Below are 25,436 nucleotides of genomic sequence, written 5' to 3' on the forward strand. Positions count from 1 at the left end.
CTGAAGGACTCCACTAGCCAATGGCAAGGGAATGAAATATGAGTCCCACATCACCACCAGCTTGGTTTGCCCCTCTAGGAAGGAACAGAGTCACTTTTATACAATACCACCAAGTCTCATCCCAATGAGGTTGCCTAGAAGGATACCATAGTTGAACTTATCAAAAGCCTTTGAGAGATCCAGCAGAACCAACAGGGACACGTTCCCTCTGTCCAGTTCCCTGTATAGGTCATCTACCAAGGCAACCAAAGCTGTCTCTGTCCCATAGCCAGCCCTGAAACCAGACTGAAATGGATCTAGATAATCCATTTCATCCAGAAAACCCTGGAATTGGGAGGCTGAATTACTATTTGAATTAGTAGGTATTTAATATATGAAATCATGCTACAGAATGGCCAGACTGAGCACCAAAAGATGGGACTGGGTGACTAACACTGTCCAAATATTAGTAAAATCTTAATGAGTTTATAATTGATGCTATTGGTTCATGCAAAAATGTCCTATTTCTTTCCTTACTCTTAAAAGTATCATTATTGATGTTTTGAGAGCAGGAATGCAATTGCTGGTCTCTACTGCCATCTATTGGGGAAAAATTAAAAACATGAGTAGAATTATTATACTGTACTCTCCTTTTCTTTTTTTAAGACAGTGAACTCTATTCTAATGAACTCAGAAATATCTGTTATGCAAACTAATAAATTAATGGATTTTTAAAAAATATAGATCTCCTATCATGTACCATTTAAACTGCTGTGATTCTAGAGAAGGGCCTGGGATAAGTGATTGCATAACAACTCTGCAAAGTTACATGGGACTTCTGAACAGATATACATAAATATACAAAGTATCAAGTTTATTTTATCTTGTATATCAATATGGATGAGGGGAAAAACTACATTTTAAGAATTGGGCACAGTGGCAAAGTGAGAAATTTCAAATTTGTAGAATTTCTCTAACTTTTTAAAATTAAAGTTCACTAAAATTCATTTAAACCACTATATACAGTCCAACAGATAGCATATACATTATACAGCTGTCATGCAGTGTGGCTCACCACATCATGATGTTCAACTCGCCTCAAAACTTTTGCCAGCTTCACCACACTCTAATGTTGTTTGGCCACATGTGTCTCTTGTGTTCATGTGTGATATATTGAAGAGCATGCCACATGGATTGCAGCACTGCTAGACAAGGCTGGTACTGGTAGTGGCAGATAGAGTTTAGACACTAATACCAATTCATACACCAAACAATGGAGCCACAAGCTCATACTATCCAGGGAAGCTATGTATATCAGTTTCTGTGCTTACTATGAATTATGTAAGCAACAGCATCCAGGAAAGCAGGCCCCTATGTATCTACAGGACTTGGTATTGTATACCAGCCTCGAGTTGCTTCATATTTCATGAAGGCAAGATGAAAACAGCCATATTCATGTTGCTGATTTTTTGTTTGTTTGTTTGTTTCATTTTCTGTGTAGACTGGTAGATCCTGCTTTCCCTTGACTCCTCTCTTGACACTAATAAGCAGCCTCTTTTGGGCAGATGCCAAAATCCTTCTGCTCCTGAAGGGTCCCTTTTTCAATGCTCTGACAAGCACTAGATAATTACTAGATGTAATATTCTACCAATGACAGTTCCAGGGTTGGACCTCTGTTGACAACATAGTGAAATCCAATGGATCTGGGACCTGTCTCCCCTTTCAATTCCATCACCCAGAAACCAGCTCTCAAGAGCTGGAAGTCTCATGGAACTAGTTTCTTTACAGTGCAAAAGGTTGAAGTGGAAAGTTCTCAAAGTTTGGCCCGAGGCATGGTGGATTTGATCCAATATCTCTGAGCATTGCTGAATCACAGTGGGCAAATGCAGTGATTGCTGCCTTATGTTTCTTAGCAGAGATGGACCTCTACTTTCAGCAATGCTAGAGCTCTCCTCCTCCAGTAGTCCACCAATCAAAAAGAGGGCAGAGATGGATAAACACTGGTATGGTTCTTTTGGACCTGGAGCAATTTCTGACCTCAGGCCAGATTCAAATATTACAGACTTTCACAGTTAGTATCCTGATGCCTGTAGCAATGTGTGGCAGCGGTGCAAATAATTTTTAAATACTATTTTTTCTATATGGCTTTCCACAAAGAAGCATGACATTTGGTATATATGAACTTAACTCTTGATTACTCAAAGGCCATTTGTAAAAACTAAAATACAGTGGTACCTCGGGATACGAAATACCCAGGTTACGAAATTTTCGGGATACGAAAAAATCCCATAGGGAATTATTGTTTCGGGTTACGAATGTTTTTTCGGGTTACGAAAAAACTTTTGGTGCTTTTTTCGGCTTTTTCGCACGGAATCGCGGCTTTTCCCCATTAGCGCCTATGGCAATTCGGCTTACGAAGGCTTTTCGGGTTACGAAAGCGGCCGCGTTACGAATTAATTTCGTAACCCGAGGCACCACTGTAACTCTAGGAATATGACCTTACAACTACTGTTGGTGGGGTGGTAATCACGCAGCCCTCCACGTCTTGTTGGATTGCAACTCTCAGCATTCATCATCATTGGCTGTGCTAGCTGGTGCTTATGGGAGTTGTACTCCTGTCAGGAGGGCCTCATGTTTTCTACCATTGATATACAAGTTGAGCTTCCTTAATTTGGAAACCTGGAAACCTCCAAAACCAAAAACCTTTTGCCACCAGCTTTGGCCTTCAAGGTGGTGGCTGTGGAGCTTCTGCTCGTTTGTCTCACAGATTATCAGTGTCTCTCCAGCCTTGCATCTCATATACTAGTACAGTCAGCCCTTCTTATACACAGATTTTTTATACATGGATTTAAGCATACATGGTTTGAAAATGTTCCAAAAAAGTATGAATTTACCTTGATTTTCCATTTTTTATAAGGGACACCATTTTGCTATGTCATTATATTTAATGGGACTTGAGCATACACGGATTTTGTTATACACAGGGGATCTTGGAACCAAACCCCAGCGTATAACAAGGGTCCACTGTAATAAACAAATGAGACATAAGGCTAGAGATGAGCAAGCAGGAGTACTACTCCCACCGCCAAAGGTAGAAGTGGGCAGCTGGTAGCAAAGAGACACTAGGATGGAGAGACACTCAGGATCTGTGAAATGAATAGTAGGAATCTCAGCATAAAGCTTGGCATGAATCTATGCCTCCTGCCATTTGCATCCCTCTCCAGCCTTTTAATACAGTATAGGTGCCCTAGTTGTGTATTCCAAAATCTGGAGGGAGGGGGGAGATCCCAACTCTAAAATGCTTGTTACCAAGCATTTTGGATATGGGATATTCGTCTACAAAATTTAACACTGGTTTTAAAAAGCTGCTTCACAGATACCTGTACACCCCTCAGAACTATTCTCACCATAGGGATGCAGCCTGGCACCCTGACATGAGCTACAATTATTCCAGAGAAGGAATCCTGAGTTGATTTGTAGGAAGAGAAGCAACTAGAGAAGGCAAGCTGCCCACATGAAACAATAAACCAACCAGAGCAAAATTTTATGGTTTGTTTAGGTGCTCCTTCTGCAAGTGAGGGCTACTGAGTACTGTACACCAGTGCCACCCCTTCACAACAAGCCAGTTTCTGTGGCTCCCTGGCTTGTCATGTCATAAATATACCATCTTCTGTTTGTTTGTTTTTTGGATACTGCAGAAACCAGCTTTGGTGCAGTGCCATAATCCTGTTTAATGACCAATGGAATCTATAGGAAATGGGATGTATCTTTTATATAAACTTGATCAATCTGAACATCAGCTTTCCCGATCTATGAAAAATCCTGTGGTGCATTAAATGTTCATTCAAGACACCACAATGGTCTCTTGCTTATTTCTACCACAATATGCTTTTCTATTTTAAGTGTGAAAAATATTTTGGAACACCATGTGTATATGTACTCTAACTGGAACAATGATTAAGCAAATGACAATTATGAAAGCAAGCAGAAAAGTATTAATTTCCCTTTTATTTCCCTTTATCAACATTATAGTGCAATTTTAGGAACAGTTACATTGTAGATAAAAATTCAGACAACCTTGAAACAAGTATTGCAAAAGTGCCTTAAAACAAAATACAACACATCCACAAGACCACATTTTCATAGCTTTTCTTCTCCCAAACAAACCAAAACAGTTTCTGGATCTTTAGTCAATTACTGTACATAATATAAATAATCTGATTAAGTGTTCTGTGCCAGGTTTCAAAAGAAATGTTGTAGTTCCCAAAGAAAATACAATTTGGGGTTGTCGGCAGGTAAGTGCCCTATTTGGCTTTAGTTTGCCACTGTATGCTCACTTTCCTGGAAATAAGTCTCATGTACCTGACATATTTCTGAGCAAATGGCTCAGAAGCACCTACTTAACACCCTGATCCTGACCATTTCAAATGGAAGAGATGACTTATTTGCTGAAAGCAAATGCTTGACAAGAGTTGGTTTGAAGAATGGTACATGGAATGATAGTTTCCAAATCACCCTTGGAAACTATTATCCAATGTACCATTCTTCAAACCAACTCTACCCACAGCCACTGTGGAGTTCTCATCTTCAGTTCATTGGCAAAACATGTAGCCAAAATATCATGGAGGATGGAGAAGAGAGGAAGTGATGCAGTTTGGGGCAGTGGGCAAGGAAAATGTTGAACATCCTCATCCCCTTATTCTTACGGTACAGGAGACCGCCAGGTTTCAGGTTTCCTGAAATCACTTATTTCTGCTTGATAAGACTCTACTCGAATGTAACATTCTCTTTGCAGACTGATACTTTTCTATTTAGTTATTTCCTAAAGCAAGCCTGTAGAACTCATGACTCATCCACTGAGCACAGCGCATCAAAGGTTCATGTTTTTGCTGTATGCCTCAGACTTGCAATGACTACAAACGCATACATGTGCACTGAAGGTTCAAATGTAAAGATGCTTCATTGTGCTCGAGTACAAGCTGTGAAGGTCTATACTAACACTTTATTTAGACAGGAGTCCACATTTGATTTCAAATCGCTTTGATTTTTAACAAAGTTTCTGTTTCAAATAGCTGGTCCTTGGTATGAGTGAGGGGTAGTGAAGAAAACTGTGACCAACCTATGTGCTAACTTTTGAAGAGAGCTCAACTCATTTTTAATTCAGAATGGTGCAGTACTAGTGAATGTTTGTTGCTCTCAACCTTATATGCAGCAGTTCTATTTTCAGGTTCAGTACATTGATGTTATGCAAAACTCATGCTTCTGTGTACAAAACTCATCCTTTTGACTTTAAAATAAAAGAGGAATCCTCAATCCAGATCATTTCTCCATACTCTCAAACTGGGCAACCTTCCAAGCAAACTGAACTCTCAGCAATGTGTATTGGCATTCAGAGGGAGAGAACTGCAAACCTCACAAGCTTCACCCATTGTAGAAGGCAGTTGTCCGGCACTGCAAGCACAAGAGAGACTTGTGAATAGAGACAGAACAGGAAAAAGCACATCTTGACCAAGACTTCATTGAGGAGTAATGACAGAAAGTGGGCAGCTCCTTTGAAACCACAATGAAGAACTGTCTTCCTGCTTGTTTCTTTGCTTTGCAAATTCCAGTTTGGCTGGACCCTGTGAAACAATAGTGCTCTTTAACAGCAAGAATCTAGACTACAGTACATAAGGAGATACCTTCATCTATAATACAGTATATAGTGCTACTGTTTTAAGGCAAGAGTGATAGCAAACACCATTTTATAAATGACATAAAAATAATTTACCAACTTTTGGAGCTGCACATATGTGCAGGGAGTGCAGCCCTGTGGGACAGCCTTTCCAGCAACAAAATGAGATCCTTTTTCATGGAAGGATGCCATACATTTTGAGATCAAGCTGGATCACTACACAGGTTGTCATAGTCTTGGCAGGTTTTTTTTTAAAAAAAGGATTTTTGCATAATTTAAAATCATTAATGCTATGATTGTGTTCGATAACCTTCCCTTTGTGCTACAGCCAGGGGTATTCTTTATCCATCCAACTTCTGTCCCGTTGGCTATCTCAGATCATGACTGTTTAGTTGACAGGTTGGATAAAAAAAATAAATAAATCCAGGAGAGCCACACAGCTTCTTCCTTGTTTCTGCAATGGCCCTTTTCAAAGCATTCTATAAATGCAACACAGCCTTTCGAACACTTACAATCTTTGATAAAACATCTTTATTTCTCTGCCATTTTCTTTTGATTTATGTAAGAGTGTTACAAAGTGTTCACTATGTGCTTTTCAGTTTTGTGCTCCTGCTGCCAGAATATCGTGATTTATTCAAGATCATGATGAGAACAGCTGCAAATCCCAAAAGACCACCAAGAAAGGAGGGGCCACATGGGCTGAATTCCTGGGCAATTCCTGAGAGAAGAGGGGAAACTATACGGCCCACGGCTGAGACAGACTGACCAATGCCAATGAGCATACCACTGGCCTCATTACCCCCCAACGTCAATTCAAGGTCAGTAACACAAGAGCGTCCTACAGTGGTTGAAAAAGCTAAAAATGTTGACGATACGACCACTGTCCATACATTTTCTGATAAAGAATATAGCAGCATGAGCACACATGTGAGAACAGTAGACCGTAGCAAGATGGCATAGGTATTCTGCTGATACAGTTTTGTGATTGGTCCAAGCAGAAAGCCAGCAGCCACTCCAAGTGTGCTGCTATAGCTTATGAGGTAGCCAGTGAGTTTAGGCTTCAACCCAAACCTCTCTTCAAGTGCCAAGACAAAATTACTATGATACAACATTACTGCAACAGACATCAGCAGCCGTACCAAAAAAACATCCCACAGATCGGACCTTGCAATGCTGCCAAGTCTCTTGAGCACAGATACAACTTGTGTCCAAGAGGATTCAGCTGGAGCACTGTACTTAACATGAGATAGAGACTGAAGCTGACGGCTTTGTTTGACCTCTGTTGAGAGAATGTCTCTTGCCTTGTTAACAGTGATCCATTCATTACCATGGGTGTTTTTTTCATGTTGTAGCAGCATCCAGAAAACACCTGGAAAGGAAATGAACAGTTATAGAGTGAATCTGACCATTTCTGGAAATGATCAGATGTTTACAGGAGGTACACTAGAAGAAACCCACCCCATGTAGGCCATGTACAATCTGTAAACGTGAATTATTGCAAAGGTGGTCCTTTGAACTGAACTGTACCTATCTCAAGAGAGGAAGAGTAATTTTTATTCAAGAAGGTACAATCACATGACTCTAACTACCAGTTTATAATACAATGAGAGAAATTACAGCCATCATTTATGAATCAAAAGGAGGAAAAAAAGATGATGTAAATACAAAATGGAATGAAGGAATAATAAAAAGAATGTAATCCAAAATTGAAAGCTAGTGGGGTAGGGTTAGGTAGAGGGAGATCCAAACCTACAGGATGATTTACAGAGAGCAGTAAGGCTGTTAATTTCTAATCATCTAACAGCAGCAGAACAAAAAGGCTCTCCCTAACACCTCATTAGAAATCTTCCAATTAATATTATAGTTATAGAATCATAGAGCTGGAAGAGATCCCAAGGGCCATCCAGCCCAATCCCCTATCATGCAAGAACTCACAAACAAACCACCCATGACAGATGGCCATCCAGCCTGTTTAAGAATCTCCAAAGGAGAGTTCACTACTCTCCAAAGGAGTGGGCTCCACCGTCAAACAGCTTTTACTGTCAGGAAGTTCTTCTTACTGTTTTGGTGGAATCTTTTTTTCTGTAGTTTGAATCCATTGCTCCATGGTCTAATCTCTAGAGCAACAGGAAACAAACTTACTCCATCTTCAAAATTACATCCCTTCAAATAGTTAAACATGGCTATCATGTCACCTCTTAACCATTTCTTCCCTAAGCTTCCCAAGCCTACATTTTCTCTCTGTTGTTCTCAGCAGTACTCATATGTATGGCTTCTTTGAATTTTTTTCAGGCTATAAAAATAGAAGATACATAAACATCCTCAAAGAGGGTTGCCCACTTTGCCCATCTTGGTCCAGGGTAATTGTGTAAATAATTGTATGCTGTTTCCACACACATAGAAGCCTTATGAAGATTATTAAGTAATAAATAGTTTTTTAAAACTTCAAAAGAACAAAACACCCAAGAACGTACCAGCATTTAAGATGAAGATAGAAGCACAGATGAATGCTGTCAGATAAAACCCACCCTCTAGCTCTGTCAGGTAGCCTCCAACAGCAGGTCCCAAGATGAAACCAAAACTAGAGGCTGCGTTGAAATGTCCAATTACTAAGAGGCGCTCCTTCTCAGGAACCAGATCAGAGATGAGAACTTTTGAAATTGAATGTGTGTGCTTGAAAATACCTACAAATTAAAAGAAAGGTAGTTGAAAGACTGTATTTCCCCATATGAACCTGCCAGAACAATAAGATCTTCAGGGACACAAGAAGAGAGACTTCTCAGTGACTGCTCTTACCCTCTGCAACTCTATTCCGTGGGAGGCTAGGCTGATCCTCTGTCAGGGGAAACACTTGGAGTCTGGACATTCACTGCTGGTTTTGAAAACAGTGTGTTTGGGGGGGGGGGGGGCGGGCTGAAGCTCATGCAAGTTCTTTGAAAGGCAAACCATGGTGTCAAGCATACAGGGGAAAAGGAATGGCCAGAGGCCACTCCCGCCCCAATCACTCTGGGACCTCAGCAACCAGATGCTGCAGTCTCGAAGCCAGCTGCTACCACGGTCCTGAATAGCCCACCAGCAGGAGCAGCTTTTCACCTCTCCTTTTTCTGGTAGGCTCAGGTCCCATTAGCTGGCCTCAGAGCAGTTTCTGGCGGCTTTGGGGGCATGTGTCATATAAACACTATGCTCCTGAAGCAGCCGGAAGCTGCTTTATTTGGCTGGTCTGCTTCAGGCCTCTGTCACCTAAATGTTTCCAGGAAAGGCAATGCTCCCTCCTTTTTATGTGCTGAAAAAAGGTGGTCCAAGGGATTCAGAAATAGCTGACAGTCATAAAAAGAGGCTGGGGAATATCTGTGGTCTTAGAGAAACATTGTCCTGAAGAAAAATGAGGGGTTAAAAATGCTATATGCAATCTTTAGAAAAATTATGTAATATGATCTTTGGAAACCTCCCCATTTCATAATAATCCCCCCAACGGAATATCCACACAATTGTAGTCATAGAAAGTAGGGGAAGCATCTACCAGATTGCGGCTCAGGCAATGCCAACAACAGTACTGACTGGCAGATATCTGAAAATCCCTATGGTCCAAAGGGAATGTATAGGTGCAACTGGCAATATTAAGGTTCTCCCTCACAATCTCTTTTATTGTGCACTGTATAATTGCCCTCAAGAGAGGTTTTTGTCTTTCTATTTGACAGTACTGGTAGGTAGCTTAGGATGATGATGACAGTAAGGTCTCTTATAATGTAGGCTGCTTTGTCTTTGCAGCAAGATTTGAGAGAGTTCTGTGAACCCATCAGACAGATTTCATATTCTAAACTGTTCTATCTCGCTAATATTTGGGGTTGTTCCAAAGTCCCCTGGATGACCTGTGTTTTGAGTACAGCAGAAACCAACATTTGTAAATAATTCTATATTGTACAGCTATATAGTGTGTGTGTGTGTGTGTTCTGTTCAGATAATGATGATGATGTAATAGCCTCTCAATGGCCTTTAGTCACAAGCAATAAAGCAATATAATAACCCCTTTGCCATGTTGGCAGGGGGATTCTAAGCATGCAATCTGAAAAACTAACTCTTCCAAATTCCATTTTGTTTTCAAAATGTTTCCACCACTAATATGGAGGACAGGCACAATTTAACTTAAGAGTTAACTGCATAGTAGAAATATATGTTAAGTTTCCTACTGGAAAAAATTGGCATTAAACATGCTTAACTTTAGCTGGATCATGCATAATACACTTGATTGTTCAGAATTTTTGTTCCTCTGAACTAAATGAACAAACTGATTTATAACTCCTAATATCAAATTAATTATTAATTTAATTTGGGTTTAAATAGACATGTAACTACTTACCAACAAAGATGCGAGCAAGCGCAAATAAGAAAATATTAGTGGACATACTAAGCACAAAATAACCCAATGCACTGAAGAGAATGCACACAAGAAGGCAATATGGTCTTCCTACTACATCACTCCAAGATCCCTGTAGAATACACAAAGGAATGCTTTCAGTAAATCTGCATAAGCAGGTTATAAATCAATATAAACATGTAATGGTTTGACTCCACTTATGCCTTGAATATAAACCCACTGAAATCAATGGGACGTATGTTAAGTCATGACAAGGGTCCTGTTGATTTCAGTGGGCATATGCTACACTTATCAAGTGTGGATTCAACTCCTTATTTATTTTCATTACATTTCTCAGGAATATACAAAAACTGAAAAATATTTTTTCAATCTTTTTCATCAATATTTGTAGGTCGTGATAATTTCATACACCTTCAACACATGAATAATTTCATACTGCTGATTATTCTTCTATTACAGATAAAATCACAATTACATCTTCTTTCTGACCTTTTTGTAAACTGCAGGCTAATAAAGACAAGGTGTGTATGACAAGATAGGAGAAAGGTTTGACAAGAAACTATACAGGGAAGATGTTGAACAGTATAGATCAGGGGTAGGCAACCTTTTTGAGCCAGGGGCCGGGTTGCTGTCTCTCAGACAACTGGGGGGCCAAAGCCAAAAAATAAATAATTAAATAATTTTAAAAAATTAAATAAAGAAATAAACCGGGACAAATGTAGGACAACATTTTCAAATGGTGGACACTTTTTTAAAAAAAGTGGAGGACACGCAAAAAAAATTGCTGACTTTTAAAAAAATGTTAATATAAATGCATGTTTCTGAGGTGTCTATAGACAATTGCCCCCTTTGCCCCTGCGCGCGAGAGGCCAAAGGCCCTGGCGGCAATCGGCGGCAGGACTGGGCTGGGGCTGGTCCCAAGGCCTCGCTGGGCCGCATCCGGCCCGTGGGCCGCAGGTTGCCTACCCCTGGTATAGATAATGGCATTTTATTTTTTTATTTATTTAATTTTTATCCCACCTTTCTCCCAAGTTGGGACCCAAGGTGGCTTACACACACAGACACACACACTAAAACAACAAAATTGATAGGAACAGAAGGGGCAACTATGGGTGTGGCTAGAACAGTGAAAATAGTTTGGTTATCTGGCTGGACAAGTGATTTGCTAGTGTAGACAGAAAGATAATAATATTGGAGCTATGGAAGGTATATTGGTTGTAAGCTATGTCTGTGGAGGAAAAGTGCTCAATATGTTTCCTACTACTACTTGGAAGACAAAATCTTCAAAGCCAATGCCTTAAGTGGCAGCCTAATGTATAAGATAACAACATCCTTTAACTGTTAATAGTAGCAGCAACAGAGAAATAAATCTAGCTCCCTAACATGAACAGATTGATTCCATAGTTCTTAATCTAAAGTGTGTAAGAAATCAGCAGTAATGGTCTAATTACTCTGTGCAGAGGCTCTCAAGGGAAGTTACTTTTCTATTGCTAATAGAGCTGAAATTTTATTGTCTTTTATTACCCTTTGTCCCAGTCCCCACATGGCCAAGAGGAGTATTCTCTGCCTGCATTAAGATCCTTCTCTAGACCATCGTAAATGACAGCAGAAGTAACATCTGAGACAAAATGCAGGCCTGTGACTCTAACATCATCACTTTTCTTCTCCTTTATAAAGCCACTATTAATAACAATAACAATAAAATTTATTTTTATCCAGCCCCTCTGTGTAACACAACTGGGGAGGCTTACAACATTAAAATATACATTCCCATATCCCAAGATCCCACCTCCACCCCTAAAATACAATTATATAAAGTATAATTTAAAACATAGTATAAAATAATAGACAAAGAAACAAACAATAACTGCAGCAAAAGTCAGGGCATAACAGTTTAGGCCTACCAGAAGAAATCCATCTTAACAACTTTTTAAAAGCTGTTTAAGGTGGTAATGTGACGGATCTCATCCGACAGGCCATCCCATAATCTGGGAGCAGTTGCCAAAAAGGTCCTCTGGGTGGTAGCAGACAACCTTGTTTTTACAGGTTGCAGCAAATTCCTCCCAGAGGACCCAAGTGTGTGGGGTGGATTATATGGAAGGAGGCAGTCCTGAAGATAGGTTGGACCCAAGCCATTTAGGGCTTTAAAAGTGATAACCAACACCTTGTACTGGCCCCAGAAACTGATAGGCAGCCAGTGAAGTGATCTCAGAATTGGTGTTATATGGTCTCTTCTAGTTGTACCTGAGACCAGCCTGGCTGCCGTGTTCTGTACTAATTGGAGTTTCAGAAACAAGCACAAGGGTAGCCCCATGTAGAGTGCATTACAGAAACTGAGACAAGAGGTTACCAGCGCACCATAGTTTCAAGGTCCCTAACTTCCAGGAAAGCGTCCAGCTGGCATATCAGTAGAGTCTCAAAAGGTATTGCTCTTTTGGATTTTGTAGTATTTTGCTACATGGCCGATATTGCTACCCCTGAATATGTTTTCAGTTCACAGAAATTCCCAATTTGGCCTGTACAGTTTGGTGCCTGACAGGCTTTAAGGAAGAGGAATCTCCACTCTTATCTTTGATCCCAGCTTAGAGATAACACCAGGGTTTCCTTTTGTCCCAGTGGGGATGACAACTGGTATGTTAAGTTGGGTACACCCAACTGGTGTTTCCAGGAACCCACTGACAGCAGGGACTGGGAGTAACTGGCTCCTAGAAGCACCCGTGAAGAGTGCATTTTGCGCCTCCTCTGCTTTCTTATGTTGGGAAAATAGCACACTTGGCGCAGGTTGGGGCATTGAGTGGCACACACAGCTGACCACACATCTGGCCAATACTTGAAGAATCTGACTGAAGTTGGGACTCAGCTAGCTACCAGAATGGTTGGCCTAGTACACTTTGCTCCCCCTTCCCCTTTCCATGTGGGGACAGCAAATGGGAAGCAAAAAATAACTCCCCAGCAAAGAAGCTTTTGATGGCACTCTACCCAGGGACCAGACATCAGGATGTGTGGCCATGTCAATGATGTCATAAAAGCCAAAGAGGGTTTGAGCAGAGCATTCTGGCCTTTTGCAACCAAAAGGTAAAGGAACTTGCTTTTGAAAGTGGAGGTGGATACCAAAAACAACTGGTGTAATGGTAGCAACAGAAATTTCCTTGAGTTTGCCTAAATCAGAATTGGACAAGCAGAGGGTAGGGGTCTCATTAGCTCCCAAGGAGACCATAGCCAAACTTCTGACTATACCCACTCCTGGCAAAATAAATAATAATTCCTGGGATTCTAGAGTGCATTTTGGGCCACTTGTTATACACGGGGGATCTTGGAACCAAACCCCAGCATATAACAAGGGTCCACTGTACTTTTCAGCATACGCTGAAAGCTGCGCCAGAAGGAGCACGTGCTGGAAGAACAAATGGCGTGCGCCGCTAGTGCATCGCCACGGGTACAAGCCCCATTAGTTTAAATGGGACTCAAGCATATGTGGAATTTCCCTTACGCGGGTGGGGTGGGGTCTGGAACGGATCTCCTGCATAAGGGAAGGGATGACTGTATATACAATTTACCTACCCTCCATATTTGTGACTTTGAGATTCGCGGTTTCGATTATTTGCAACGTTCAGCGTCCAGCCCCAGAAGATCCCTCCCCTCCCTGACCGCTCCCTGGGCAGCCCAGAAAGTGATCGGGGTGGAAAGGGGTCTTGGGGGGCTGAAGGCTCCTCCTGCCTTTCCCTCCCCAATAGCTCCCTAGGCTGTCTAGGGAGCAATCAGGGAGAGAAGGTTTCTTGTGAGGCTGGAGGCTCTGGAGGCTGGAGACTCCTCCAGCCTTTCCCTTCCCAACTGCTCCCTAGGGAAGGTAGCAATCTGGTTTGGAAAGGGGCAGGGAGCCAGTTAAAGGGATGGGGGGGAGTACATGCTCCAGCTCTTCTACCCACCCTCCCTTTAACAGCTTCTGAGTGGGGGGGGCGTTATTGGCAGGTTTTCCAGATTCACAGGGGTCTTGTTCCCCTAACCCCCGCAAATGTGGAGGGAAAACTGTACATATTTATTTACTTTTGAAACCTGAAGGGGTCTGGGAGACTACCTGTGGTCCATGGGCCACACTTTGCCCACTCTAGCCTAGATCGTTAGATATCAGCCTTTTCTTTGTACCTTCCACTACCAAACTACACTATCTATTCAATCAGCATGTTTTTATATTACCTATACATTACTTCTGCGGAAAGATTATTTGTTTAGAGCTACTCAAAATTCTGAAAAGGTGAACAAGAATGTGAACCTGGAATTCCAATATTTAAATACAACACTTTAGGCTACTGAACTACCTTCCAAGGATATAAAAATGAATAATGATAATTTGTTATGCCTCAAGACATAAAAATGCAGCAATAACTTTGTTGAGGCAAATTCTTAACTCCACATTTATTAGGTCAAGTTAAAAAAATAAATGGTTTGAAAGCTTGCACAGAGAAGATTTGATTATAATAATAATAATAAATAAAAATTTTATTTATATACTGCTATTCCAAGGATCACAGCAGTGCACAGCAAGAGATTAAAAACAGTTAAAAACATCACAAACCCCAGTACCCCCAGCAAATAACAATAATTAACAATAACAACAATAGACAACCAAACAGCTCCCCATACAAATGGCTGTGTAGAATGGAATACAACATAACACTGCCAAGGGAAAGAATGACAGATAAGGCTCATGGGGGAAAAGCCTGGCGGAACAAGAAGGTCTTTAGATCCTTCTTAAAAATATCAAGGGAGGAGGAAGTACGGAGCTCATTGGGGAGGGAGTTCCAGAGCTGTGGGGCTGAAATAGAAAAAGCCCTCTGAGTTGATACATAACGAGCATCTGGAACTCTTAATAGATGTCTCTTACCCGATCTGAGTGTGCGGGGCGGATTATATGGGGAGAGGCGGTCCTCCAAGTACCCTGGGCCCAAGCCATTTAGGGCTTTATAGGTAATAACCAACACCTTGTATTTGGCCCGGAAGCAAATAGGCAGCCAATGAAGATCTTTCAAGATTGGCGTTATATGGCTGGCCCTGGAACATCCAGTAACCAGCCTAGCAGCCATATTCTGCACTAACTGAAGCTTCCGGGTTTGGTACAAGGGTTACCCCATGTAGAGTGCATTACAGAAATCTAATCGAGAGGTTACCAGAGCATGTACAACCGTTTCAAGGTCCCCCCGGCCAAGGAAGGGTCGCAGTTGGCGTATCAGCCGAAGCTGATAACAGGTGCTCCTGACCGTCACATCCACCTGAGCAGTAAGGTGAAGCGACGAGTCCAGAAGCACCCCCAAACTGCGAACAGAGTCCTTCACAGGGAGCGTGACCCCATTTAGGACAGGTGGAAAAATTTCCTTACCCGGGCCAGGAGAGCCAATCACCAGTACTTCCGTTTTCTCTGGATTCAGGCTGAGTCTGTTTTCCCTCATCCAGCCCATTACCGACTCCAAGCAGGCATTTAGAGGAGAGGCGCCATCCTTAGTTACTACATCAGTTGGAGACACAGAGAAAACTATTTGGGTGTCATCAGCGTACTGATAACACCGCACCCCGTGTCTCCAGATGATCTCTCCCAGCGGCTTCATGTAAATGTTAAATAGCATAGGGGACAAAATCGCTCCCTGAGGGACCCCAGATGTCAGGGCCCTCCTATCGGAGTGACAGTCCCCCAGCTCCACCATCTGGGATCTGCCCGAGAGGTAGGAACGGAACCACTGCAAAGCAGAGCCCCCTATACCTAACTACCTCAGGCGTCCCAGAAGGATACCATGGTCGATGGTATCGAAGGCCGCTGAGATGTCCAAGAGCACTAACAGGGACACGCTCCCCCTGTCCATGCCCAGACGGAGATCATCAACTAAGGCGACCATGGCAGTCTCAACTCCATAGCCCGCCCGAAAGCCGGTTTGAAATGGGTCTAGATAATCCGTCTCCTCCATATTTTCACAATAAATACTCATCAATAGTTTAAAATCTGGGGACACACACTTACCACTAATGTGCTGGAAAACAGCTGCAGTATTCCATATAAAGATCCTACAAGCAAGGAAAGTATTAAAAATCAATTATTAATTATCTTTTTTTTTCTGTACAGTTGGCCCTCTGTATCCACGGATTCTTTATCCACAGATTCAAGCATACATAGATTGAAAATATTCCAAAAAATATAAATCCCAAAAAGCAATCCTTGATTATGTCATTTTATTTAAGGGACGCCATTTTACTATGCCATTGTATTTAATGGGACTTGGGAATCCATGGATTTTGGTATGCACTGGGGTGGGGGGTGGGTGGGGGGTTGGAACCAAACTCTAGAGGATACTAAGAGCTCACTATATTTTCAACAATGGCAAAGCAAATATTCTCTGACTTCAATTCTGACTGTAGTCTTTGGTTAACAAACACATCTGTCCAGATCAAGTCCCTAAAACTGAATAACAAGTGACAAACCTACTATTTAGCAAGAACTTATGGAAGAGATAGGGAAAATGGTGCAAACAATTCCAAACTTCAAAGTAGCATGTTACAAACAGTATTGTTAGTTCATGTAATATGTTACTTTTGGGGCTAATGAGAGGACAACATTACCTATACAGAACTATTACATTACTCTCATTGTTAGTTTGAGTGTGTATTTGATTGTAATGATCAACATTTACTTGTTACTTCAAATTCTTATCTTGGACAGGCTTTTAAAAGTAAATACAAAATAAAAGTAATTATTTAATAACACATCAAATGATTAATATTACTGGTATCTTCTAAATAATTACTTTTTAAACAAGTAACATTAAATTTGCTTGTTAAAATTCACAGTCATTTTCCCAAAACATTTTCAAGCTTTGCAATAATTTACTGACAGAAGCCAGAAACCTGGCTATTTCTGTAATACTTGAGGTTCGATGGGATTCCTCAGTGGACAAATTCACTTGGAACAAGCTGTCCTGTTGCTAATCAGCTTTAGATCAAGGCAGCTCCACATAAGTGACCCTTCTATGAGCACAATCTTAATGACCAAAGATGTTCAAGGGCAACAAGCTGAGCCAACAGTAAGCCAGAAGAAATTATGTCATATACAAACTATCCTAGCCTAGAGAGGCTGGAAATTACAAAGGACTTGCCACCTGACTGAACGTTGAGCTTCTGTTCCTGGAGGCTTGAACCTAGGGTCATCTCTCAGCCCATCACTTCTCTGCCTCCTTTTCTGGCTCTTTTGTCCACTTATTTAAATCAGCAGAAGGAAGGAAAGGAAAATGCACTGCAGAATTCCCAACTTGTTAGAACTTTAGGAATGCAAAGCTATGAAATTTAACTACTGGTATACGCAAATGGTGAAGAGATGAATCAGCAAAATCTTTTTTTTTAATTTGCAACTATCAAATTTATCACTGTAAACCCAGAAACCCTACCAATTTGCAAAGAAGGTTTAGAATATTTTGATGGGATGAAGAGATCCATCCGTGTCGCAACAGATCACTGCATTTCTATGGTGGCAGAGAGCAGTGCGCTTTCCACTTCTATCTGCCTTCTTGGTTCTGTTCTGGACTCAGGGGAAGGACAAGAATTCTATCCTTCCTCCACCAAGCCTCTCACTGCTTTACAGAGGCTGACAGGTTAGTGCTTAAGTGCAAAGCTGAATGGTCTTGGCCAGAGTCTTTTTCTGACAAAAAAAGTCACTGCCCACCATTTGCTTAAAAAGAAGGCTGATATGCTCACCTACCGCTCCTGCAACTGTTGGGCTCACTCCTAAAGACTTGACATGAAGGCTTAATAATGGGACAATCATACTGACGCCAAAGAAATCCTGGAAGAGACAACACAAAATTGCAGTTAGTTAGACACAGAACAATGGCATTTTAAATAGATCTTGGAAAAGGGATTCCTCCTACCAACCCCAATGTTGCAGTCCAAAAATCAGAAATGTCCTGAACTGGGAATCAAACCCTGGTCTCCAGGTTTTTCACAGCAGTTTATGTTAACAAAGGTATACTTGAATGCTGAGTCATCAAGTCTATCTAGCTTTAGCAGTATTTCCATATCTCAATGGCATAAACTGGAAAGGGGGGGGGGGTCCTCTCATATTCTTGCTTCACACATAATTGTGTTAAAGGATTAATAAGCAGCATCCCTGGAATGTTTGTTGTGTGTTGACTTCCCCCAACCCCTTTGTGCAAACCTATTTTTTAAACTATTGACTATGTTTTTTCCACTTCAGTTCTCTTCACACACTCTCAGCCTAACAGGAAAGCAATGGCAAGCCTCCTTTGAATAAATATTGGCAATAAAATACTAAGATAGGAAGAACATATTTTTGGAGATGGGAATTGGTGGGAAGTGGATATGGTAAATCAAGTTAACCGAAGGAAAAAATTACTGGAAATTTGGACGGTAAATTAATTGGGGGAAATTAACTGAAGGATAGATAGTGGGAGGCATGATTAGACTTCACTTCTTGTGGTTGTGCTTTGTGGTTTTAGCAAACATCACATTCAGCAGTCTGATTCAAGTAGGATGCTTGTAATGCAGAACATGCATTTTAATCTGATGTGTACTACTTTTAAACCTGGAGGTACCATTTAGTTATTGCACACACACACACGCACACATGAGCTGATTTGAGAAGGTGGCTCTCATCTTGGAATAATAAGGAAAGAGAACCCCATCCCTGAATTGTACCCAAATTATTACCACCTTCATTTACCCCCCTCCCAAATCTGGGCCTCAGAAGGTTTGGGAGATGTCTTTGTATTTAATTGAATTTGTTTTGTTTTTTGTTTTGCTTCCCCATCAAGACCTCTAGAGCAGTGTTTCTTAACCCTTTTCCAACTGTGGCCCCCTTCTGACCTTGTTTCCTTCCTGTGTCCACCCCCATCCTACTGGTAGAAGGGTAGCTATTTAAATGTTTTATTTGTAAACAGAACATGTTTTATTTATAATCTTTATAAATTATACAAAATCCTATTACATAAAAAATTACACATTAAGCATTTCTCCACCGATGCAACACCTGTGACCAGAAACAAGTTATTTTATATCTGGTTTTATCTCTGTGAGGGATAACTGAAGAGCACCTCTGTCCATTATGTTAAGGCGATTCCATGTTAGGCTGAGTAAATAATTCACACGACTGAAACCCAATTCTACCAAATATGAAGTAGGAAATGGCATGAAAAACAATGTTGCTGTGTCCCAAAGCTGTGGACCTTTACAATATTGTAATGTTTATCTAAAAATGTTGTTTTTCTTGACTTTGTATTATTTTGGCTGCCATGTCACTATGTATCTCTATGAGCGCTTCTTGCAAAAAACATCAAGGTCAGCAGCATTCACAGCAAATGGATCAACTACCCAGGCCAAAGTATCTGTGTCCAGCAGATCATGGAAACAGGCTTCTGTATCATTACAAAACTGCTTCAAATGGTTCACATACACAATTATTTCATCATCTTTCAATTCATCACTAACTGATGCCAAAGGGGAAAACTGCAAATTCTTGATGTCCAATACTGGTGGCATACAGAGTGATTTTTTCAAGAAACCCTGTAATAATCTCCTTGCTTGAAAAAAGGTCACAATTTCTGCCCTGTAAGTTTATTTAGAAAACTGAGCTTTCTGAAGACAACACATGAATAAAATACATCACATTTAGTGCTAACCTTTTCTTCCACTTCCATGCCTCTGAAAAATGTCACAAATGAGTCTCACAAAGCAACAAAATGACAAAGGCAGTTACTTTTGGACAGCCAACAGACTTTTTTATGCAATAGTAAGTGTGTGAAGTCTTCTGAACTTCTGAACATTTAACTGTGGGACTAGTTGATTTTCCACATCTTCTTCCATTTCTTCAATACATGTCAACACTGGTGACATGCTCAAACGGATGCATTTTATAATTTCACAAGTATGTTGGTTGAAAAAACAACAGACACTGCTGGCAAAATAAAGGATTCCCCTACAGTGTGTCATTTTCCTTCTTTGGCTATCAGTTTGGAGATTTCATAAGATGCAATTAAATCTTTTGTCATATAAAAACAGTTTCTGAACAAACATTTTCTTCAGAGGTGATGTGATAGCCTTGTTTAGGTATTTGAGCGGGTGTCACACTGAGGATGGAGCAAGCTTGTTTTCTGCTGTTCCAGACTAAAACATGGAGTAATGGTTACAAGCTACAGGAAAAAAGATTCCAGCTCAACATTAGGAGGAACTTCCTGAGAGTAAGGGCTGTTGGACAGTGGAACACAATCCCTCGGAGTGTAGTGGAGTCTCCATCTTTGGAGGTCTTTAAGCAGAGGCTTGATGGCTTCTGGGGATGATTTGACTGTGAGTTCCTGCATGGCAGGGGGTTGGACTGGATGACTCTTGTGGTCTCTTCCAACTCTATGATTCTATGATTCAATGTAGGTCTAGTTTCAAATGTATCCCACAATGCTCAAAAACATTCCAGTGGTCTATTGTTCTTGTCTTTATGTGATGTTTCCAAATACTTCTGCAGCTTACATGGACACATACTCTCACCGGAAAGAGTAGTCATAAATATGGAAGATGTAAGTATCATGCTGTCTTGTGGTGATTGTATAAATCCATAGCCAAGATGCTTGACTGAGTATTGCTGACATTTATTTATTTATTTTAAAAAAATTATTAGTTTTAAAATATATTAATAATAATAAAAATATTGAAACAGTGCTAACCACCCAAAAATATATATGTAGTTGACATTTATTTTTTGTGGAGGTAGCCATGGGCTATCTAAAAACAACAACAAAAAACGAAATTCAAAACAGATGCAGACTACTTTTACATATGTTTGCAACTGCGACATAAGATCACTTCTCAAAAATAAAACAGCGTTAGAAAAATCCGAACAATGACAAATGAAAAATTATGTCTGATCCCAATAGATCTTTCCGAGAAGCAACTGAACACAGCAACCGCGAATGAACTCTTGAATGCAGCAATGCAAGATATACAACCTTTTGCAGTAATACTTGCACAAAGCAACAGCACCCCACACACTGACACTGCTGCAGCCACGCACCTTGCCTGTGATAAAAGAGATATGGACAGCTTGGTGCACGCAGTGCTGGAGTGCAGAAGTGGGAGGAATAAGGAAACGGAAGCAACATTGGCACAGAGTCTGTGAGGCAATCCATCCATTGGGAAGCATGGTCACTTCTCTGTTTTCCATTTTCTTTACTTCTCCGTTTTCTTTACATCTCACTTCCCTCCATGACCCTCTCTCCCTAGTCTTCTGCTATGGCCTTCCATTCATGAGGCTGCCTTAGAAAATCCAGTTGAGAAACACTGCTCTCGAGTCAAATGGTGTCAGAATGCATCCCCACCGCAGAAATAATCCAGGTTGACACGACTTTAACCGAGGTTAGCTGAGAATCTCTCAGGGGTCCGTTTCAGCCTTCTGGCCAGGAGGAATTCCAAAATGTCCTCCATTTTGAGTAGACCTAGAAGCATGAATTTACATTTATAAGGAGGGTCTTTATCATTCATTTGGTCATGTCCTCCATTTTTCTCACAGGCCCTCCATTTTGAGTACAACTAAGCACCATGGATTTAATACTTGTACAAGTGTTTTTAGCTTTTCTTCGTTCCATATTTTCTTGAAGGTCCTCCATTTTGAACACAACTAAACAGCATGGGTTTAATATTTCTAGGAGTGTTTTCAGCTTTTCTTGGGTCATGTCCTCAATTTTTCTCGAATGTCCTCCATCCTGAGCATGACTAAGTATGAATTTAATATTTCTAGGAGTCTTTATAGCTTTCCTTGGGGTCATATCCTCCATTTCCCTTAGGTCCTCCATTTCAAGCATGACAAAGCAGCATGAATTTAATACTGATGAGTGTTTTTACCTTTTTTACTGAGTCATGCCCTCCATAGTTTCTTGAAGGTCCTCCATTATGAACTTGACTATGCATGTCTTGGGGTCATGTCCTCCATTTTCCTTGAATGTCCTCCATGTTGACCATGACTAAGAAACACTAATTTTATATTTTTAGCTTTTATTGGGGTCGTTGCCTCCATTTTTCTTGAATGTCCTCCATTTGAAGCACAACTAAGCATGAATTTAATGTCTGTAGGAGTGTTTTTAACTTTCCTTGGGTCATGTCCTCCATATTTTCTTCATATGTCCTCCTTGCGGAGCCTAAGAAGCATGGACTTCATATTTCCACAAGTGTCTGGAGGTTTCCTTTGGCCATGGCCTCCATTTTCCTCGAAGGCCCTCCATTTTGAGCAGGACAAGGAAGCATGGGTTTAACATTCCTAGGAGTGTTTCTAGTTTCCCTTGAGCTATGTCCTCCATTATTTTTTTGTCCTCCATTCTGCAGCATGGATTCACTTTCATTTGTAGGAGTGCTTTTAGCTTTTGTTTAAAGCATGGCTTAAACATCTCTGTCGGTATCCTGAGCTTTCCTTGAGTCCTGCCCTCCATTTTGAGCAGGACATGGAAGCAGGGGTTTGGGTACTTAGGAGTGTTTTGAGCTTTCCTTTGGCCCTGGCCTCCAGCTGTCTCCATTCTGCGCATGACGAAGAAGCCCCTGGGAGGAGTGCCTTGACTAGCTTCCGAGGGTCCTCCTTTTCCCTGGAGGGCCCTCCATTTGCGCCGACGCCCCCCGACCGAGACCCCCGGAGGGAGCCCGACTGCTGCTGCTGCTCACCAGGAAGCCCACGGCGTTCATGCAGAGCACCAGGCGGCCCGCCCTCGACGCCCCCGACGCCGCCTCCTCCTGGGCCTGAGGCCTTCCCGGCACTACTGCTGCTGCTGCTGCTGAAGAGGGAGGCAGGGGCGTCCTCCTCGGCTCCCCGCTGGGCCTGCCATTCTCCATGCGGGCGGCGGCGGCGGCGGCGGGGCCGCGAGAGGAGGAGCCTCCGAGAGAGAGAGAGAGCGCAGGGGAGGCCCGAGCCACCGCCACTGCGCCTGCGCAGGCCTTGGCGGGCATTGTGAGGGAAGTCAAAGTTCGCCGGGGCTCAAAATGGCGGCCGCGGCGGAGCAGGAGGAAAAGGAGGACGCCGAGGCTGTTTGGCTCCTCCTTCCTCCCGCTCGCCTCTGCTTCCCCTGGCCTCCTAAGGCGAGCCTCCCTTGCCCGCCTTTCAGAGGCTCAGAGGGAGAGCCTAGTGGTTCCAGCACTGGATTAAGACTCTGGGGAGCGGGGTTCGGATCTTGCCCATAGAAACCCACCAGGTCACACTCTCTCAGCCTCAGGAGACGGGGAGCCCCTGCCTGCAGGGCCATGGGAACCCACTGGCTGATCTTGGCCACTCTTGGGGAATCCTCCTTCCGCTATCGAAACCCCACTTTGGTGGGGAGTGAAACTCTTAGTCTCGGATGGGAAGTACCCACTCGGCCATGGAAACCCACCTGGGGGAGTCACACTCTCTCAGCCTCAAAGGACGAGGAGTCCCAGCCTGGCTATGGAAACCCACTGGGTGACAGGGGTCCCACTGTCTCAGCCTCAGAGGGTGGCTGTTGAAACCCTTTGGGTGACCTTGGGGGAGAAGCACACTGTCTCAGCCTCAGAGGACGGGGAGTCCCTGCATGGCCATGGATCGAACCCACTGGCTGATCTTGGCCACACTCTCTCAGCCTCAGAGGATGGCAAGGGCAGTTGTCCCCCCCAAGAAACTTGCCAAGAAAACCCCATGATAGTATAGGTTCTCCTCAGAGTCGCTGTAAATTCGATTTCAAGGCACACAACAAGAACAGGAAGCAATTGGGGACAGTCAAAATGGCAGGGCTGACATTCAGGAAGTTAGCTATTGACAAGTCTGTTTTCTTCCTAAATACCAAAGGAAACGATTGATTTCAGTTAACCTTGCCTTGTATTTCCCTGTCAGATTAACATATTGTCCATATCCATAACTTGATTATTTATTTATTTATTTAGGTATTTATATCCCGCCCTTCAGCCCTAATGGCTCTCAGGGCAGCTTACAATTATTATTTTTAATCAGACATTAATATATATAATGTTATTAAATTTCTGAATAATAACTGGACATTATTTGCTGTACATATTTACATCATCATTACTTTCTCTCATCCTTATCAATCCAGTGTTTTGGACATTCGTACATTTTTACTATCTCTTCCCACTGTCCATTTGACCTTACATGTATAAATCCGATACATTAAAAATAACCATATTTTGAGTTAATGTCTTTTCTTAGCATGACAAGTCTTTTTCCAATTACTTAATAAAACATCTTTTAAAGATTTTAAGTAGATTGTATATTTATACAGAATCTATTCAAAAAATAATACCAGCATGTGTTCCTTTTTCTTTTACATAATCTATCCAATGGTTTCCAATCATGTTCAATTTCTTTTGTTGATTTCTTTTTTATATAATTGGTCATTCTGTCCATTTCCATATAGTCACAGACTTTTAGTATCCAAGAATCTATATCCGGTACTTCCTCTGTTTTCCAACACCATGTTGCCAACAATGTTCTAGCTGCACAAATCATATAAAATAGTAATTTACCATATTTTCCTTCTAAATCTTAATCATCAATCATGTTAAGTAAAAACATCTTAGGATCTTTACTTATATTAGTCTTTAAAACTTTTTGCATTGGCATGTGATTTTCCGTCCAATATTTTTTCACTTTTTTATATAACTTGATTATGATGCACACACTTCTATCTTTCTGAAAGGACCACAGCCAAAAATAAAAGATATTCAGCCACTCCTCCTTTTTCACAGGAGATCCGTTCCAGACCCCCTTGTGAAAATAGAATTTCACTTATATTCCAGCCCCATTGTCTTGAATGGGGGGCTGCACTCCATTTCCCCCCTCTGTTCATCCCTCGTACATAAGCGAGAGAGGCGAGTCCAAAGACCACAAGAACAGAGGGAGGACTGTACACGTATCCCTTTTCGCAGATTTGGAGTCTCGATCTTCGGGGGAGGGACACGTGGGGAGGGATAAAGTGCTCCGCAGTCACACACACCGTGATTTTCAATGAGACTCAAATATTTAGAAGTCATCATTTTTGAAGGGTGTGTGTGTGTCTGTAATGCATCCCCTGTGAATTGCAAGGGGCTACTGTATGTGTGTGTGTGTGTATATATTGGCGTGTCATTCAGTTCATAGAGAAGGGAATGTTTTCTAACCCTCAAATAGGTCTGTAACTACACCACAGAATTAAAGTAGTCTAACACCACTTTAACACCATAGCGCTGATGTTCCATGCAAGCAAAATCATGCTCAAAATTATGAAACGTAGACACTGTCCATACGTGGAGAGAGAAATTCTAGAGAATTCAGGAAAGGAAGAGACGCTAGGGACCACATTGCAAACATATGATGGCTAATGTAGCACATGAGGGAATTCCAAAAGAAAATCAGCATGTGCTTTATAAACTACAGTGGTG

General features: G+C 41.6%; 1 protein-coding gene across 3 annotated transcripts; it reads right to left on the minus strand.

Moving 5' to 3' along the window:
* Nucleotides 1-3,970: 3,970 nt before the first annotated feature.
* On the minus strand, nucleotides 3,971-23,006 carry MFSD9 (major facilitator superfamily domain containing 9). Of its 3 annotated transcripts, none has more exons than XM_042459598.1 (6): nucleotides 22,716-23,006; nucleotides 17,760-17,847; nucleotides 16,036-16,079; nucleotides 10,011-10,140; nucleotides 8,182-8,337; nucleotides 3,971-7,022 (listed from the first exon to the last, which is right to left on the minus strand). In XM_042459598.1, exons 1-6 carry the CDS (start codon nucleotides 22,995-22,997, stop codon nucleotides 6,238-6,240), a joined length of 1,485 nt encoding a protein of 494 aa, XP_042315532.1. In that variant the 5' UTR covers nucleotides 22,998-23,006; the 3' UTR covers nucleotides 3,971-6,237. The 3 variants fall into 3 exon arrangements, with proteins under 3 accessions (XP_042315532.1, XP_042315531.1, XP_042315534.1); XM_042459597.1 differs by having other exon boundaries at nucleotides 8,128-8,337; nucleotides 22,716-23,002; XM_042459600.1 differs by lacking the exon at nucleotides 22,716-23,006 and adding an exon at nucleotides 19,700-20,284 and having other exon boundaries at nucleotides 8,128-8,337.
* Between the last annotated feature and the right edge of the window lie 2,430 nt (nucleotides 23,007-25,436).

The sequence above is a fragment of the Sceloporus undulatus genome, chromosome 3 (assembly GCF_019175285.1).
Source record: "Sceloporus undulatus isolate JIND9_A2432 ecotype Alabama chromosome 3, SceUnd_v1.1, whole genome shotgun sequence".
NCBI lineage: Eukaryota > Metazoa > Chordata > Lepidosauria > Squamata > Phrynosomatidae > Sceloporus > Sceloporus undulatus.

Excerpts from the sequence above, each read along its gene's own strand:
- MFSD9 (XM_042459597.1), bottom strand. The coding sequence starts at position 22,997 with ATGCCCGCCAAGGCCTGCGCAGGCGCAGTGGCGGTGGCTCGGGCCTCC. Across the intron at positions 8,338-10,010 it reads GCTTGCTCGCATCTTTGTTG|GTATTTTCAAGCACACACAT; the intron begins GTAAGTAGTTAC and ends TTTAATTTGTAG. Across the intron at positions 7,023-8,127 it reads TATCTTCATCTTAAATGCTG|GTGTTTTCTGGATGCTGCTA; the intron begins GTACGTTCTTGG and ends TTTCCTTTCCAG.